This window comes from Excalfactoria chinensis, chromosome 12 (genome assembly GCF_039878825.1).
Source record: "Excalfactoria chinensis isolate bCotChi1 chromosome 12, bCotChi1.hap2, whole genome shotgun sequence".
Classification (NCBI taxonomy): Eukaryota; Metazoa; Chordata; class Aves; order Galliformes; family Phasianidae; genus Excalfactoria; species Excalfactoria chinensis.
Genome location: NC_092836.1, coordinates 100,806 through 120,720, shown reverse-complemented (window position 1 = coordinate 120,720; position 19,915 = coordinate 100,806). Strand labels below are relative to the sequence as shown.

Here is a 19,915-nt window from a genome sequence, read left to right as displayed (position 1 = left end):
TTTAGCCTTGAGAAAAGGCAATTGAGAAGGGATCTAATCCAGGTTTACAAATATCTGAGGTGTGAGGGCCATAGTGGCGAGGCCAGACTCTTTTCAGTGGTACGTGGAGACAGGACAAGGAGAAATGGACATAAGCTGGAGCATAGGAAGTTCCTCACAAATGTGCTCAAGAACTTTATTGTGAGGAAGACAGAGCACTGGAACAGGCTGCCCAGAGGGGCTGTGGAATCTCCTTCTCTGGAGATATTCAAATCCCGCTTGGACGCCTACCTGTGCGACCTGGTGTAGGGAACCTGCTTTGGCAGGGAGGTTGGACTCAATCTCTAGAAGTCCCTTCCAGCCCCTACAATTCTGTGATTCTGAGAGACCTCATTAATGTTTATAAATATGTAAAGGGTGCCTGTCAGGCAGGAGGAGCCAGTCTCTTCTCAGTGACATCAGAACAAGGGGCAATGGGTGCAATTTGAAACATAGGAGGTTCCACATAAATATGAGGGCAAAAAAAAAATCACATCAAGGGTAACAGAACTCTGTAACAGGCTGTTCAGGGAGGCTGTGGGGTATCCTACTTTGGAGACATTCCTGTGTGACCTAATCTAGGTGCTCCTACTCCAGCAGGGGGGTTGGACTAGATGATCTTTCAAGGTCACTTCCAGTCCCTGGCATTCTGTGATTCTCACCAACTACTTCCACAGGATGGTTACATCTGTGCAGACAAAAACATAGTCCTACATAAGTGAGCCTCAGGAGAGAAGGTAAAGACTTCAGCTGAAGGCGTGAGTGGCAAATATGGCAGAAACAGATACTTCCTCTAGTTATGATACCATCTGAAGGTCCACCAACTTGAATTTCTCTGGAACCCGCTGCATCCCCATGTCTGACCCCTTTTACTGCCTCTGTGTCTCCCAGCCAATGCCTGACTGATGTCAGCAGCAAAATTCCTGATCTTTATCTAATATGACAGATCTAGATCCTTGGAAACAAGTTGTCATAAGACTAGTTATGTTTCAGCTATCTTTGACAGTAAATTGGGACTCTAATGAAAAATGTCATAGTGACTTAAATATCATAGTATCATAGTATCGTGCAAGTTGGAAGGGACCTTAGAGATCATCGAGTCCAACTCCCGGGTTTCGAGCCCTCTGTGTAGCGAAGTGGCACTTCTACCCCTGCGCCACAGGGGGGATTCGAACTCGGGCCCTCCAGTGCCACAGGCAGGAGCTTAAACCACTGCGCCACTGGGGGCACACCAGTAGTAAATGTTCATTACTTCAGAGAACTACGTTAACTTATTTAGATACATAAAACTCAATTTAGCCATGAGCTATAGCCTTATGAAAATCATGGCCAGTTGGCTGTTTGAACATTTACAAGATTGCAAACCAGGATGAATTCTTCAGTGAACGGGATTCCAGAATAGAGGAAAACATACATACACGAGTTCAGACTATATTTTTGACAGCACATATCTAACATCTTCAGCATTTAATATCTGAAACCATCCTAGACTAATAACATCAGTATGAAAATTCCCATCTTTCACTTCCTTGTGTCACATCCCATTTCAGCAATCCCAAGAGGAAAAAAAAACACTTTGTGCTGCTTGCTACAGTGACTTTCATCTTGCACAGCTATACTACCTATTCCATATCTGCAATGGTCTAAACCAGTTCTGTATAAACTCTCGAGCTTCACCCTGGAGAAGACTTCAGAATTTAACAGATATGAAGTCACTTCATCAGATGTACAGAGAAGATTCTGCTGATCAGGAGAGAGGATATCAGGGTAGGACTCACCCCTTGGAGCATGCTCTCATTGGCTCGATCCGCAATTTCAGAAATAATGAATAAGGCAGCTGAAGAATGAAGTAAAACAAAGACCACAAATCATATGAGAGGAAGAAAACCCAAATCCTTTCAGTTTACAAGGTTATTCTTAATTAAAACAAAACAAAACAAAACAAAACAAAAAACAAAAACAAAACAACAAACAAAAAACAACTCTTAGCAGCACCATAAATCTGGCATCATCAAGATGCAACTGCCCAACAAATTTAGGACCCAGAAGAGACATCCTTCTGTTAATCAAAACTCTGCATTGTGTTTGTGTTGATACAGAGCAAAAAACTTTTTATGGTGATGTCCTCTAGTTACAGACTTATGAAAGTAGGAGTTTGTGGTAGGAATAGATTCATGGAATCCAGCTTCCACCATCTAAAATTATGGCAGTCCAGGAGACTTAATTTCCTTTACTGCCAAGGGAGAGCATAGATCATGCTTTTATTGACAAGTGTTTATGAAGTGGTGACACTAATTAACATCTGGATTCTCCACAGGCAAAAAGCCTATGCCCATGCACATTAGCCAGCCCAAGGGCAACAGTTTAACATAGCTTATATCTTTATTTCAGATCTCTTCTCCTGTGGAACTGAGCATCCTACCTATCATCAGGCCTAATCTGGGAGCATCTTAGCCATCACTGGCCAGAAATGTGACAAGCATGCACTAAGCACAAACAAGATAGGCAGATGTAGATACAGAGCCTGAACATCTATTTTAAATTGCTGCTAAAGCCAGCATACCATTGTTGGTGACAAGAGTCCTACATTTTGTGAGACTCTGCTCTTGGTCATAACAGACTGACCTTCAGTCACAGACCTTTTTGCTGTGGATTGGTTGCTTTGGATTCACACTCACTATAAGAAAGGTAAACTGGTTTCCATCAGCACAGTGTTATCCTTCTTACTTCAGTCTGGAAGCTACTACCACTCATATGTAGGCTAAACCTTCAGTGGAAGTCAGGAACTTCTGGTTTATCCATCAAATGTGTTGGAAAGGGTAGCGTTAGCAACTGCACATCAGGATTTGTTCTTGGTTGAGCAGAGTAGATTTTTACACACCATACGTCAAGTTTGCTTAAACTTAAATAATATAGGATACAGATATATAATTCAAATCTGTCTGTCTCCAAAGTTCTAAGAGAAGAGCAGGCATGCTCAAGATAATGGTGTACAAACAAGTAGGTGGACAAATCACAGCTGGATTTAAAATGACCAGGCCAAGTATGGTTGGAGACAAAAAGGACTAGAGTCTTTCATATGATGGAAGCTGAAGTAATATGTCAGCACCATCTGTATACATGACCATTTCTTCTTCTTTAAGTTCATCCCATCAGAACTACTGGAAGTCCACTTATTTCACTGGAAAAAAAACAGGATTCTTGCCCCTAATAATTCATTTAAATTAGTAATGAATTACTGTAGACCTCACATCTAACCCATTAATATAAATCTTAAAAATAATCCCTTTCTATATGTTTCCAATATAGATCTGGCACCTCTTTAGGAACAGATTTAGTGAAACAGGATTTTTGTTCTACCCATTTTATTTTACCTTGTGTGGCTTCATACTCTGTAGAATCAGGGCAAAGATTATTCAAGTAATCTGTAGAAAATAATGAAACAAATCAAAATTCAGATCCATATGATCTGTAGTAGGATTAGCAAAAATACAAAATGTTTTTTTTATTACTGTCCTATATCACTTTATTCCCAAATAATTAGAATTCTATTACCTCTTTCCAAAGTGAAAAATCTCTGATAGCATTCTACTTTGAGAATCAGTGTAGAAGTACTGATTCAAACTTGGGACTCACCACAAAACTCGGCATAAACCAACAGAGAATGACAATAGTATTCGCTTGTTTCTCAGCTAAGATAATTGCTGAATATCACCATTTGACAAATAATTCAAATTATTATTCACAGTATCACAGTATCGTGTGAGTTGGAAGGGACCTTAGAGATCATCGAGTCCAACTCCTGGGATTCGAGCCCTCTGTATAGCAGAGCAGCACTTCTACCACTTGCACCACAGGGGGGATTCGAACCCGGGCCTCCGGTGTTGCAAGCAGCACTTCTACCACTGTGCGCCACATTCTTCTCATGAATTCTGTTTCCCCCTCTGAAAAAAGTGCTGTTGGCCTGTAACAACACTTTCTATATTAATAGGAAATGTATTATATTAATTCTGTAGATACAGGAAAGAAACTGTTTCTGTACATGCAGAGACTGATTACTAATGAACTCCATATCACAATCTGAAAATAATTTCTGTAAACTACACACAATAGGATTTTTTGCAGGAACTATGTTTTTATCATCTATAAACCTCTACTTGTCATCTTTCTTCAGTCTTCTTGATATAAATAGTCCGTTCTTTGCCTGAGTCTTCATGCCTTTAATAGCTGTAGTATGGAGTACTAGCATTTTCTTTTTTTTTAAAATATACTGAAACCATGACATGTTTCATTCATCTCTGATTAAACCAAGCTCTTAAATTCTAAAACCAAGAAAAAGGCCTATGTACTGGGAATGACCTTGCTCACAAATGTCTGTTCTCTTGAATATCTTGCCCATATGCATTCCTCTTTCTGGGAGCTGTCCTCTCCCTTCTGCTCCAATACCTGTCCAGCTTTCTCATGAGTTCAGGAAAGCTTCTGCCAGCACTCAGTCATGCAGGAATGGGCTGTGTGGGGTAATCGGGCAATATTTAATGTTCATTTTTACAGCTACAAGCTCTGTCCTTGGCTACAGACATTTACTTGAATGGGTAGCTCTCTCTGGCTCAAGTACAGCAAGAGGATATTGATTGCCAGATGACACACTCTTCCCTATCTGATACAGACAGTCATGAACACATAAAAACCTGCTTTTTTTTCCCCTCCTCCTTCCCCTCCCCCCCACTGCCTAGAGGACATGAAGGACTGCACTGTTCCAGTTCCATACAGTCCTAGTAACCAAGCAGCTGATTTTCTGGAATATATTGAACCAGCAGAAATTAGTATTAAAATTAAATTAGTATTAAAATTAATAAATAAAAACCTTTGATGTTTCCAGTTAATGCCAATACTAGGGGACAAGGAGGAGCTCGAGTTGCTCCAAGTATGGAGGGAATGTCTAGTCATTGCAGCTGCATTCAGACTCCAGCTGTCTCAAAACACAGTTTCATGTTTGCATTCTCCTTCACAAACCACAAAAATGCATAGAGAAGTTGGGACTGTGATGTAGGTATTCCTGAAAGGGAAATGAAGAGTACATCTCCTCAAATGCAATGTTTGTGTGCATGCACTAAAGAGACTGCAAGAATCACATGAGTCAACTAGGTACCTTCAGTCTGAAAAGTAGCCCTTTGTGTAGGAAAGCCAGCCAGACAGAAAAAGTCATAATACTGGCATCCAGAATTCATTGCTGCTACTAAAAAAGAAAAAAAATTAAACGTGGAAAATGACTCTCATCCTTGATCAAAGTATCTGAAGCAAGAAGGAAGCTCTGCTAATATGTGCTGTGAATAAAAGTTCGTATGGCCCCAGTGCTCTGATGCATTTACAGGTGTCCTTTCTAGTATGTTGTGCCTTTCAGCAGCTGTTAAGTACAAGTAAGATTTGTAGCTTCCTTTCTACTGTCCCACACGTACCCTCCCCACTCACACACACACATATTAAGATGTTTCTCCATCTTTGTGTATGGATATATATATTTTTAATTTGACTTAATTTTTAACTTAGCAAGGCTGAGATTCATTGACACTTTTTGATACACTGTTGATGTAAATCTGGATTTCTGCCTCCTAGAAAGTGGAGAAATTGACCTGGGATTTTGACTTAAACGTAGCACTAGCTTTAGGTCTACTGTACATGGGGCTCAGGATGCTGTACTGCTTTGTTTATTGAGTAGAAGTGCTTGCCACTGTCATACAGCATGCACTGTAGAGTGCCTTCCCTTGCTAGTGACTACTGTGCCCAATTACCTCTGACAAGTGCCACTGACATAAATAAAATCAAACCTCTCTGCTTGTTCCTCAACTCTGCCTCTCCTGACTCAGGGAAGGCAAAAGGCAGAAAAGAATGGCTAAAAGACCAGACATATACTTTTTGGCATGGTTGCATTGAGGAAGTGCCTGCTCCTTCTCAGGCTCCCTGATATTTCCTGAATCCAGTACCAAGTACATTGAAGCTCTTGAATACCTCTGAGAATGAAGTTTTACTGACCTGTGAGCATCACACGATACTGGAAGACACGCTGCACCACTTTCAAAAGCTGGTGTTTCACATTCTGTGGGCTTCCACCAGAGCTCTTCTATCCTCAAGGGAAGGGAGAGGAAACAGATCAAGGATGTAAGCTCAGCAGCAAGCTGTCATCTCCTCCACCTGATGTGTACCCTGAAAGTTTACTAACAGTTGAATGCAAAAATTCTATTGAACCATTCCCAGTTTACCAAGTGCTAAGGGGTATTTTTTAGCTATAAGGTAGTACTTTTAACAGTTTATTTCCTATGGAATCACTCAAAAATTGTCTGGTCTCAGAGAGAAAAGGGAGGAAAGTAATAACTGTTTAGAAGATAAAGGCTTTAACGATGGCATATGAAGAGTCAGAGTATCAGATATCAACAAGGTGTTTTGTTTTGTTTTTTTAACTGAAAATTTCTTCTGCCTCCACCTTCTTAATTGCATGTCTTGAAATAAGGTACTAAGCAAAATACAACAGACTCAACCTATTCCTTCAGAAGTACCAAGTTGAAATAGGAAACTTGCTGTTTTATTTGTGAAGTGTCTCAACGCTGCTGCAAAACCAACAGCAATCCACAAAACTCAGTTCTCTGAAGTCTCCACATCTCCAAAGGAACCATGAAACAAAGTTTGCAGGACCTTGAGGGAATGGCACAAACCCCAGGTGGTTCTTTATGAGAACTGAGTCCAAAAGCCCATTAAGTTTCAGGGTATTTCAGTGTTCACTGACTAATGTTTCTGCAGTGTTTGCCACTTGGGAAAGTGGACAGGGAAAAAGGGAGAATAAGAAACTTAACTGTTTAAGGACTGTGAAGAGACATTTAATGTTATTGCATTACCCTAACTGCTCAAGTCATAGGTGAGAGAAACAACATGAAGACCCAAATTCTTTGTTGTTAGACTAGAAAGCTAATTGTTGTCAAGTTTTTTAAAAAAATGGAATAGGAAAGGTCTGATAGATACCTCTCCCACATTTGTGTGCATGCACACATGCAAGTGGTTAAGAAGTAACAAACCTTACTGATTCTAAAGTAAAATCTTGCTATTCTTTTCCTAGGAGAAGATCCATCTGCTTTCTAAGAAATAAGAGTCAGTCTCCAGGATTAATAGTTAAGACAGGAATTCATAGTCAAGTGGTCAGGAAGGATGGTAGGAATACAGGCTATCAGTAGAAAACCTGCATTTTCCAGATTCAAGTTCAGAGCAATGTGAGCCATCAAAGCTCCTGTCACCTGCTAACAGAAAATAATTGTGGCGACTGAAAGGTATCTGTTTATAAATGCTGACTTCCAAATGTCTTCTGCAATGAATTATTATTTTTAATAGTTCACATATACTGCAGGCTAAATAAGCTTTAAGGTCCAATCACTAATTTATCTTTACAGGATCTCTTCCACCCAAGTAATCACTGTTACTCCTCTTACCAGATAAAAATAAAAAGAAACATGGATTCTAGATATATATTAAAACACCATGACTTAGACTATTTCATCTCAATACAGTTAGTATAATCCAATTAAACTTTTCCATCCACAAATAATTTTGTACTTTTAAAATTATATGAACTGCCTACACTGCAAGTACTTCAAAATATATTCAAGAATTGTGGCCTCAATTTTTGTCAGCTGTATCTCGAAAGTGTTTTTGAGTCACTCAACAGGAGCAAACTGAGTTAAGACAGCTGGAAAATATGCTTCTTGCTTACTGATATAGGCCCAAAGCTTATAAATCATTCAAGGAGTCTGGATTAACAGAACCCTGTATTTGGCCAGAGGTAGTGGTGTCTTTCTTTGCAGTTCAGTTGGCCGTCACCAGATCCTCTGTAAGCAGAGGAAATATTAACAGGCATTTAAAAATGCAGAGAAATGCAATTCTAAAGATGTTGTGAACTGACTCCAGCTAAGAGCTAAGCATTCATGCAGGCTAACCTGAATTTCATTTTGGTTAGGCCCAGAACAAAAACGATGCAAAGTGCAGTGAAAGAAGAGATAATAACAATAAATTATTAATTTGAACGCATCCTCACTGGGATTTCTATGTTAATATATAAATGAGAAACTATTCTACTACCAGCATATATTTCAGCAATATGTATTCATAGGTCTGTAGATTCACACACATATATTCTGTATACAGAGAAGAATGTGTGGGCAACAGATGCAGACACAGAAGCATATGATGCAGATATGAACAGCAGTTTTATTATCAGGATGTGTGAGGAGAGGCCTTCTCCCATTCTGCTCTCTGTGAACACTGTTGGAGTTGCATTAAAAAATTACCTCAAGTGAGGTACATCCTGTGGCACAGTCATGTGTCAACACAGGTAAAAAACAAGGGGACCTTACCTCAAACTCCTGAATGACAGTAGCCAGCTGGGAATATTTAAGGCAGGTTTCATCTAGGAGAGCCAAATTCTTGTCAAACTGCATAATGTATGCTGTGTGGTGATTCAGTCTTGATTTTCTGGAGAGAAAAACATCAGCAACTTTCTGGTGTTCCTCCCTAAGGCCACAGAAAGAATAAAAGGTAAACAAAAACTCTCTCACTGCAGAGGTGCTATTCATCAGACCCATAGTGGCAACTAAAGACTAGCTTAAATGGCAGAAAATATGAAATACTTCACAAACATACTAGATAGTGAACTGATCTACTGTAGATCAGGCACAAGAGACTGGTGAAAGGCTGTCAATTCTCAGGCAGTACTGGTACCATTGCAACACTGTATGTCTGTAGCAGACAGGATGCCTCCTTTCAGGTCACTGCTTCTTCATCCTTTAGGAGACCTTTCAGCTGCTGCAGGGCTTTGAGAACGGGTTGTGGGGAATAACGTGTCTTCAGTTGTAGTATCACATCTTCAATTCTCCCTCAATGCCCCCTGCTCAGTACTGCCACACCATTAGCTGCCTCAGTACTCAGTAGCACAATACTAAGTTATTTATGAAGAAGAGAGGATAAAAATCTGATATCACATGAGTAATCATAGTCAAGAGACAAATGCAGGTCCCTGGGGATATCAGGACAACACAATATCAATGGGAGTGCAGGCAGAAGGAATGATTTACTGTACACATAATGGGTGGTGGTGGCCTGGGAACCTGTATGATTGCAGCCCTATGCCATGTGCGATTCTATTGATTTGATGCAACATGACCCACACCACAGTGGCTGTGGGACTCCATAGCTATGGACTGCAGAGGAGCTTAGGGCATTTTATCTGTGTTCCTTCTGCCTTAAGGAATAGCTAGCATGCTGCTAGAGTAGTGGTATGACTTCCACAGGGCACAAGCCATTTTAGATCCCAGCTGGAAGCATCTTTGTTTGTGTTATGATTCTATATATCACTGATTTTTTTTTTTTTAATTATTATTATTATTTAAGTCTTTCCACCATTCTTAGCAGTTCCACGCTGGACACAAACCACTACACAGCTCTCTGAAGCCTACTCTTTCCTCACTGTGTAATTCAAATTGAAATTGTAAAGCGAATAAAGAGACCCATGCCCTGCATTTAGGATCATTACTGAAAAATTCTCTGAATACAACTGACTTCACCAACTCCTCCATGGCAGCCCAGGGATGGGATCAGCCACTAACAGTGACCACTGCCTACTAGAACCTAGCATGATAGCTTGGGGCTGCATAGTCTGTCATAGAGGAGATCAGCCAGGGACTGTGCTGGCTGCTGTAGATTTAGTCAGCTTGGGACTGCAGTGGCAATTTTCTTAAATAACGTTATTCTGGGAGTTTGACAGACTGGAGCTTGGCATCTTGGATTAAGTAAGATTTTTCTTCAATTGAACAATAATTGGAGTCTTGTCTGTTCTAGGCAGGTTCTTATTCTCTTACAGAATCACATAGGTTGGAAAAGACCTTCAAGATCACTAAGTCCAAAAATCAACTTGTCCTACTGAATCCCATCAGTAAACCATGTTTCTTAGCACCATGTCCACACATTTCTTAAATACCTCCAGGAACATGGACTGAACTACTTCTATGGGCAACCCTTTCCAATGCTTGACTCCCCTTCCTATGGAGAAATTCTTCCTCCTATCCAACATAAACCTCCCTGGCACAATTCGAGACCATTTCCTTATGTCCGATTTGCAATCACCTCAGAAAAAAGACTAGCACCTTCCTTGCTACAATGGTAATTCAGGTAGTTGTAGAGTACAGTGAGGTCTCTTCTCAGCCTTTTCTCCAGACTAAATAAATCCAATTCCTTCCACTACTCTTCAGTCTCATTTTCTAGTCCCTTTGCCAGCTTAGCTGCTTTTCTTTGCACATGCCCAAGCAACTTAATATTCTCCTTGTAGTGACAGTGATGTACCTAAAACTGAACACAGTATCTGAAATACAGTCTCATCAGTGCAGAGTAGAGGGACAATCACTTTTCTGGTCCTTCTAGCCACACTAATTCTGATGCAGCCCAGGATGCCATTGGCCTTTCTGGCCACTTGTGCACACAGCTGGCTCACATCAAGTTGACTGTCAACCAATATCTCCATGTCCTTTTCTGCTGGGTAACATTTCAGCCACTCTTTCTCAAGCCTGTATTGCTGTACAGAGATGTTAAAATTCAAGTACAGGACCGACAAATGCCATAGAACTGGATACAGCCCATCAGTCCTGCCTATCCAGATCCCTTCACAGAGCCTTCCTACCCCTAAGCACAATAACAGTCCTACTTAAATTGATGTCATCTCCAAACTTCCTGAGGATACATCAAATCCCCTCATCCATAGAATCATAGAATAGTCTGGGTTGAAAAGGACTACAGTGATCATCCAGTTTCAACCCCCCTGCTATGTGCAGGATTACCAAGCACCAGACCAAGCTGCCCAGAGCCACATCCAGCCTGGCCTTGAGTGCCTCCAGGGATGGGGCATCCACAGCCTCCTTGGGCAACCTGTTCCAGTGCATCACCACACTCTGAATGAAAAACTTCCTCCTAATATCCAACCTAAACCTCCCCTGTCTCAATTTAAGACTATTCTCCCTTGTCCTATCATTATCTGTGATAAACAGCTATTATCCAGATACTTGATAAAAATGTTAAACAAAACTGGCTCTAATACTGAGCCCTGGGGAACACCATTGTTGTTGGCTGGCCACCAACTGGATTCAGCATCATTCACTGTTACCCTCCGAGCCTAGATATCCAACCAGATCTTCATCCAGTGAACTGTCCAGCCTGACCAAGCCATGAGCAGCCAGTTTATTCAGGAGAATGCTTTGGACAATAGCTTTGCTAAAAGCAAGGAAAAAAAAACATCTACAGCCTTTCCCTCATAGATTAAGTGGGTCATCTTGGCATAGAGGGAGATGAAATTAAGGCTGAACCTGTCTTTCATTAATCTAATGTTTGGGTGCATACGATCAGTCAGTTGTCCACTGTGTACTGCCTGATGACCTTTAGGATTATCTGTTCCATAACCTGCCTGACCTCAATACCAGGAAAGACAGGTTCCCTTCCTGCCCATCTTGCAGATGGGTATCACATTCACTAGACTCCAGTCAATCAAGACCACCCCAGTTAACCAAGACTGCTTACAAAATGGAAAGGCTTTGTTCTGTACTGTAAAGGTGTTTGGTTTAGGTGGAGTCCCTCAGCAGACAAGCAGTGTCTGCTTGGCTCAGAAGCAGAATCTGTGCACAGTCCCATGTTGGTGATGGGAGTAAGGTATGCTCCTTGTCTGAGAGCTATACACTTGCTGTGTTGATTTCTGCAAGTGGAGAAATTTTCTTTAGGGTCAGTTCAGGTTTTTGAAGCTGTTCCTGCCTTCCACAACTATGTGTATGAAGCTTCTTGGTGAAGACTGTGAACTGACTTGACTGAATATGCAAGGCAAAGGCAAGAGGATAATGCATACGAAGCAGGCTGTCCTTACACTGACTGATGAGGCCACTTAAATGTGGGCTGTACACTGCACAATTTTTTCAGTATTTAGATTCTCAGCCTGACAGCCTGTATGTTTTCTTCCTTCCTGTATGTGAGATCTACCACAGCTTCTCTTTTCATTACTGCTATTATCCCAGCCTCACTGCTTGAAGGGTCCAAGAAAACAATGGACTATGTAGGGCATGTCAAGGCGGTCTCAGAATGGCTTGGATTGAAAGAGACCTCAAGGATCATCACGCTCCAACCTTCCTGCTGCACGGAGGGCTACCAACTTCCATATCTAATACTACACCAGGTTGCCCAGGACCCCATCCAGCCTAGCCTTGAATACCTCCAGGGATGGGGCATCCATAACCTCTTTGGGCAGCCTGTTCCAGCACTTGGAACAGTCTCTCTCAAGTCACTCTCTTGGTACAGAACTTCCCCCAATATCCAACCTACATCTTCCCTCCAACTTAAAACCACTTCCCCTTGTCCTGCTGTTATCTATCCTTGTATAGAGTTGACTCCCCTCCTGTTTGTAGGCTCCCTTTAGGAACTGGAAGGCAGCAATGAGCCTTTTGTTTTCCAGGCTGAACAAACCATGCCATTTAATTACTTACCATTTAAGGACTCTTTCTTCCAGTTCTCCCAGGATCTCTAGGTGCAATTCATACATTTCAGGGAGTTCACTTAAGCCCTGCTTGAGCTCAACTACTTCCTGTTCATCTTCTTCTCCAAGTGCTTTCAAGATACCTTCATACAAATCCTGCAAGCAACAACATAGAGATTAGGCAGACAGACTTAAGAGATTTTAATTATCATTACTATTTTCTGACTCCCAAACTACACTTTCTAGGAATTACCTACACTATTGATAGTGTACCTATTGATACACTATCAATAGCGTTAAATCATTTGCAGTAGAGCAAGGAGATCACATTTTCTTGCATCCATTGTTTAAATGCATTTGCAGATAAATTCTACAACACTGTCAATTCAAACTTGAACATTTCATCCAGTAAAGCCATCAGACCCTTGTGTATGCAATGAGTTAACCTTATTTACTTCCCTATTTTTTCCTGCTTTTCTGGGTGTAGTTGATCTCATTTTTACAGTTTCTTAACCAGAAATATAGTTTAAAAATTTTTTTTAAAATAATAATAAAAAAATGAGAATCTCCCCTCACTTCACAGACTCATGGTATAAAAGAAAAAACACTTCTACATATCTTGTACTATAAATTACATCATTTGTCTCCAGATCCAAATCTGAAGAGAGGAAAGAAGCAGTACATTTAAGCTATGGAACAAATCGTTTTCCATATAAAACTTAGCTAGGAATTCTCACATCATCTAAAACATGTATTTTATCCTGAAGTGGTTAATAAATTATGTAATTTTCTCAATATTAAAATGTATCCATTTCTGGAAAGGGAGCTGGGGGTGGTGGTTGACAGCAAACTCCACATGGTCTAGTAGAGTGCCCTGGAAACTGAAAGGGTAAACTGCATTTTGACATGCATTAAACACAGAACAGCCAGAAGATCAAAAGAAGCAGTTCTCTTGCCATATTTAGCATTGGTGCAGTCTCACCTGAAATACTGAAATACCGTGAGCATCCACAATCTAATAAGGATTTTAAGATTCTTGAAAGCATCCAGACAAGAGCAACAGTGCTGGTAAAATAGCTAAAAAGCACATCCCACAAGGAGAGGCTGAGGACACGTGGGCTGTCTGGTCTGGAGAAAAGGAGGCCAAGAGGCGACCTCTTGGCTCTTTGTAACTTCCTGAGGAAGGAAGCAGAGAAGGGAGGTGGTGGTCTCTTCTCCATGGGAACTGATTAGCAGGACATGCAGGAATGGCACAAAGATGTACTAGGCAAGATTCAGACTGAATATTAGGAAAATGTAAGCCTGGAACAGGCTTTCTAGCAAGGCAGTCGATGGCCCCATGTTCAAGAGGCATTTTATATAATGCCCTTATTAATGAGCTCTAACTTTCAATTAGCCTGAAGTGGTCAGGCAGTTATTTGTATTTTATCTCCAGGCATTAGAAAATAATTCCAAGAGCAAACAGCAGTTGTTTTCCCCCAAAACAGTACTTAAAATCTTCTTCATCCAGAGTTCTGGATGCTGAAAACTTTTCAGGTCATATCCCAATTCCTGTAGAACCCATCTTCTCTGTTTCAGACTCGTGAAGGAGCCCTGACTGGCACCTGAATATACTTCAGGAAACTTTGGCTGCTGTGATGCTGCCCTGCCTGTTTCCAGGTTCCTTCTAGAAACTGATGTTTCCCCTGCCTCCTGCTGCCAGACAGACCCCCTCTTTACAAATAGTGGCAAGAGTAACTTAGGCATTCAGATTTGCCAGGCTTTACAGAGGTCTGTGTCATAGTTTTGTGGTGTTGCTGTCAGTATTCCACATCATAACATCATGTACAGTATGGATCATTCATGTTTCAGTTCCATAGAATGGTAGCGCCCCAAGTACTCAGCTCTCGGAGAACTACATATCCCAGAGGACGTCACGGCCAGAGATAAGTCATGGGAGGAGGACATATATAATCTCACTCCCAGGCTAGAACTCTCTCTCTCTCAGACTCTCAGGGAGTGGGAAGCATTCCAGCTGTGTCGCCTAGACTTCACAGTAGGCCTCTCGGTTTTCATGGACTCTCTCTCTGTTTTATTTGATTTAAAAATCAATCATATTATATTATATTGTGTTATCTTGTATTCTGATATCATATTTAGTAAAATAAGTTTTCCTCTTTAGATCGCTGACACTGTTTTATTTTCCCTTCCTTTCTGGGGCTGCAGGGGAGCAGGGAGAAGGCCCTACAGGGCGGCTGCCCTGTCACAGACACAGGTAAATCTAGGTAATCCGTGGCAGATTTTTTGGTGGAGAATGTGGGCAAAAGCTGCTGCTTTTTAGCTTTTTGAACGAATCATCCCTCTTTGTTCTCAGAGAACTTTGTTAGCTGTGTTGTCTCTGTGTTGTCTTTTCGTAACTGCTCACTGAGAACGTGACCTTAAAATTCCAGGCGAACTGTCAACATTCAGGGGTAGCTGTACACTCTGAGCATTGCTATCTTGCTTTTGTAAAGAAAGCAAAGAGATTTTCTTGCTCTCTCAGAGCACAGCTAGCTGGCTCTAACTTTCACAGTGTCTGTGAGCTACTACCAGCTATGAATCTAATCTCCATTCCAGCTGCTCTGTTTAAGGGATTGAAAGTAATTATGATCTTCTCAATGTATTGGCCATTTGTCCATCCCATGATTTATTGCTGTGGAATTGTGTACATATATACCCAAATAAGGGCACTGATGGAGACACCTGCCTGGTATTTATATGTGTTGTGGTATAATTTGAATGTTGACACTTACATCCCAGATGAAATGGTCAATTTTTCAAACACTTGCTTCCCAGATGGAATAGACAATTTTACAGACACCAAGATTCTCAATCCAGTGTACAGGCTGTACTCTCAGATTGCCACACACTTTTCAATAGCCGAGTTAGTGCTCATACTCGTGGCCATGTTATCAATATCAATGAATGTATTCCAATACATTCATTCTATATGGAAGACTCCTCCAAAACCAGAGAATGCTGACTGGAAGGGAATATGGAAAGGTTTAGGAAAGATCTTAGAAGCATGGGGACCCGCAGTGTTGTGGGATTTCACTCTTGAACACCTGAGGGACCCTGAGAAATTAAGTGAGTATTTGGGTCAGAGATCTAAGGAGGTAAACATTATTTGGGGTTTGGCTTATGCATAACGTGCTCTGTATAATACTGTTCTGGAGAGAGAGAGTTTCTGATCTGAGATTCAAGCCAAAAAAGAAAAAATCCCAAGTCAACTCTGATCAGTCACAGGAGGCATCAGTAACAATGTCAGTTGCCCCTGTGGAAGGCAAGAAATGGAAATGGGTGTCCACGTGTCTAGAACGAAGAGGAGAAGCAGAGGAGGAGGCAGCAGAAGATCCAGGTGCCGCGTCTGGATCGGCACCGAGAAAGGCAAAAAGAAAAACCAAGAGGCATGAAGAAGAGACTGATGATGATGAGGAAATTACTTATTGTCGACCTCTGAAGCTGATTGAAATCCAAGGCTCAAGAAAGGAGTTTACACGGCATCAAAATGAAGGTGTCCTTGCCTGGTTGCTTCGCTGCTGGGGCTAACAGCTTGCCCCTAGATGGTAACGAAGCTCGCCAACTAGGAAGTATTGCCCAAGACCCAGGTGTCGACAGAGGGATTAGCAGATGTTCAGATGGAGTTGCCACCCTCTGGGAGTGACTGTTAACAGCTGTGAGAGAAGCATCCCCTACAAGGATGCTTTGAAGGCTAAAATTTTTAGGTGGGATACCATCCAAAAAGGTATCCAGTACCTGAGGGAAATGGCCATGATGGAAACACTGTACAACCCTGATCCAAACGAACATGATCCTGAGAGAGTGAGGACCGATCCTGACATGTGGCAGAAACTCACAAGTACAGCACCAGAGAGATATGCACAGTCACTGGTAACAACATTTGGAGGATACAAGGACTGACAGAGAAGGCCCCGAGTTGTTGAACTGATTATCACACTTCAAAACATCGAACAGCAGCTTCCCCCACTGCACGCCGCAGTTTCTGCCATCTCATGGCTAGAAGACCGACTAGATGAAATGTGCAAGAAATTGTTTCCATCAACGAATCTTAATGATCCCGTAGTAGTATCGGAAACAACTGATGAAGGTCAATTCCCGTACAGGCCACCAGGTTTAATGAAGGATCTGATCAAAGTATTCCAGTCATATTCCTCCCCTGTATCATCAAAAGTCTCAGCTGTTAGATGCACATGTTTTCCAGCTCAAGTAAGGAACAACAGTACGATTCTACCGCGTGTTTCCATGTGGCGCTACCTACGTGACTGCAGAGAAGACATGAGGAAGTGGCACGACCAGCCTACTTCTGTACTATGAGCACGGGTGAGAGAACTACAAAACATACCAACCACCAGTACAGCTGCTCCAGTCATCACAGGTAACCAATAGAGGGGCCCTGCCCTTAGTCAGGGGAGGGAGAGGGATAATAGAGTTTATTGGACTGTGTGGATTCGATGGCCTGGCACATCAGAACCACAGGAATATAAGGATACTGGTGCACAGTGCACTCGAATGCCCTCCAGTCATGAAGGGACAGAATCAATCCATGTTTCTGGAGTGACTGGGGGCTCTCAAGAATTGACTGTATTAGAGGCCAAAATAAGCCTCACTGGTAAAGACTGGCAAAAACATCCTATTGTGACTGGCCCAGGGGCTCCATGTATACTGGGTATTGATTACCTCAGAAGGGGGCATTTCAAGGATCCTAAGGGGTATCAATGGGCCTTTGGAATAGCTGCTGTAGATATGGACAACATTAAGCAGCTGTCTGTTTTGCCTGGCCTATCAAGGGACCCGTCTGTTGCGGGGCTGCTATGAGTAAAAGAGCAGCAAGTACCAATTGCTACAAAGACAGTGCACAGACAGCAGTACCGCACCAACAGGGATTCCTTGCTCCCCATTCATGATTTGATTCGCCAGATGGAGAATCAGGGAGTGATCAGTAACACTCACTCCCCTTTTAACAGCCCCATATGGCCAGTGCGTAAAGCCAGTGGAGAATGGAGGCTGACAGTAGACTACCGTGGCCTGAATGAGGTCACACCCCCACTGAGTGCTGCTGTGCCGGACATGTTGGGACTCCAGTACGAGCTGGAGTCAAAAGCAGCCAAATGGTATGCCATCACTGACATTGCTAATGCCTTCTTCTCCATCCCTTTGGCCGCAGAATGTAGGCCACAGTTTGCCTTCACCTGGAGGGGCATTCAGTATACTTGGAACTGTTTGCCCCAGGGGTGGAAACACAGCCCAACCATTTGCCATGGGTTGGTCCAAGCTGTTTTGGAGCAGGGTAATGCTCCCGAACACCTGCAGTACATTGATGACATTGTTGTGTGGGGCGATACAGCAGATGAAGTTTTCACAAAAGGAGAGAAGATCATCCAAATTCTTCTACAAGCTGGTTTTGCTATTAAGAAAAGCAAAGTAAAGGGGCCTGCCCAAGAAATTCAGTTTCTAGGTATAAAGTGGCAGGATGGACGTCGTCACATCCCAACAGATGTGATTGACAAAATTACTGCCATGTCTCCACCAACTAACAAGAAAGAGACACAGTCTTTCCTGGGTGTAGTGGGCTTTTGGAGGATGCACATTCCAAACTACAGCCTCATTGTAAGCCCCCTTTATCAGGTGACTTGGAAGAAGAATGATTTTGCATGGGGCCCTGAGCAACAGCAGGCTTTTGAGCAGATTAAGCAAGAGATAGCCCGTGCTGTAGCCCTGGGGCCAGTACAGATGGGACAGGATGTGGCAGTCTGAAAGAAAACAGTGGCAACAGGGTGTAAGGCAGTACATGTACAACATAGCAATGCAGGAATGCCAGTGCCATGCAGATACCTAACTTTTTGCTGTGGATTCTGGCCACCTTTCCCATTGCTTAGAACACTGTAAGCAGATTGTTTATCTTCACAGCCCTTCCTGGCAACCCAAAACAGGAACTTTCTTTAAAAAAAAAATTAGAAATCCAGTACCTGATTCTTTAGCATTGCTGTAAGGTGCAGCTTAATTAATAGCATTAGCATATCCTGTGCTTGTCTGAGGATAGTCCTGTAGCACTATTACAGGCTTAGTTATGCTTTGTATTCCCTATAAGGAGCTGAAACTGAGCCAGACAGGTGTGTGTCTCACTGACAGCGTCAGCTGGGTTTAGAGTTCATTTTCCCATTTCTGGTAGTCAGGTCATCATGGGTAAAATATCTCTATCTCAGATCTACTATGAAAATAAGTGAATAATTAGAAACCTAAGTGCATCCCACTTTGTGATAAGAGCAGGAACTGAGCAGTGATATAGAATGACTCAGAAACCTGTTTTGTGAGTGCATTTTTCAGTTATTTCTGAATCCCAATAAGCCACTAAGTGCCTGGAGTTTTTGCATGAGATGAAGAAAAACGGGATTGAGATGAAAATGAAAAAATGATTAAACAATCAGAACTTCAGTAGAAAGGCCACATTAATGATGAAATTTGAAGGCTCTTGGTGACTTGTTTTTGCACAGCAGCTGCAGACTAGCAGGTTGCAAGGCTTTCTGTCTTATAAAAAATACCATCTGTACTTACCCGACTTTTGTGTTTGTGTGAGAGTAAGTCTACAACTGGACTTCCACAAGTCCATGGGGCCGGATGAGATCCACCCGAGAGTGCTGAGGGAACTGGCAGAGGTGATAGCCGAGCCGCTTTCCATCATCTACCAGCTCTCCTTGTTGACTGGTGAGGTCCCAGAAGACTGGAGGCTTGCCGACGTGACTCCCATTTACAAGAAAGGTTGTAAGGAGGATCCGGGGAACTACAGGCCTGTTAGCCTGACCTCGGTTCCAGGGAAGGTTATGGAACAGATTGTCTTGAGGGAGATCACGCGGCATGTGCGGAATGGCCAGGGGATCAGGCCTAGCCAGCATGGGTTCATGAAGGGCAGGTCCTGTTTGACCAACCTGATCTCCTTCTATGATCTAGTGACCCATCTGCTGGATGAGAGAAAGGCTGTTGATGTGGTCTACCTAGACTTCAGCAAAGCCTTTGACACTGTCTCCCATGGTATTCTCCTGAAGAAGCTGGCAGCTTGGATGGGTACACTCTCAGCTGGGTAAGGAGCTGGCTGGAGGGCTGGGCTCAGAGAGTGGTGGTAAATGGAGTTAAATCCAGCTGGTGACCGGTCACGAGTGGTGTTCCCCAGGGGTCGGTGCTGGGGCCTGTCCTCTTCAATATCTTTATTGATGACCTCGATGAGGGCATTGAGTGCACCCTCAGTAAGTTCGCAGATGACACTAAATTGGCTGGGAGTGTGGATCTGCCTGAGGGTAGCGAGGCCCTTCAGAAGGATCAAGACAG

At 42.4% G+C, this 19,915-nt stretch overlaps 1 protein-coding gene across 3 annotated transcripts in view; it reads right to left on the bottom strand.

Annotated features, from left to right (window-relative positions):
* FGD5 (FYVE, RhoGEF and PH domain containing 5) overlaps positions 1-19,915 on the bottom strand; it is a 102,691-nt gene that overhangs the window by 29,062 nt on the left and 53,714 nt on the right. For all 3 annotated transcript variants that reach the window (XM_072347652.1, XM_072347653.1, XM_072347654.1), the window contains exons 6-10: positions 12,567-12,712; positions 8,412-8,568; positions 6,049-6,136; positions 3,393-3,443; positions 1,797-1,855 (exon numbers count right to left, since the gene is read on the bottom strand). In XM_072347652.1, the coding sequence (XP_072203753.1) occupies positions 1,797-1,855; positions 3,393-3,443; positions 6,049-6,136; positions 8,412-8,568; positions 12,567-12,712 (501 nt within the window). The remainder of the gene's footprint in view (positions 1-1,796; positions 1,856-3,392; positions 3,444-6,048; positions 6,137-8,411; positions 8,569-12,566; positions 12,713-19,915) is intronic.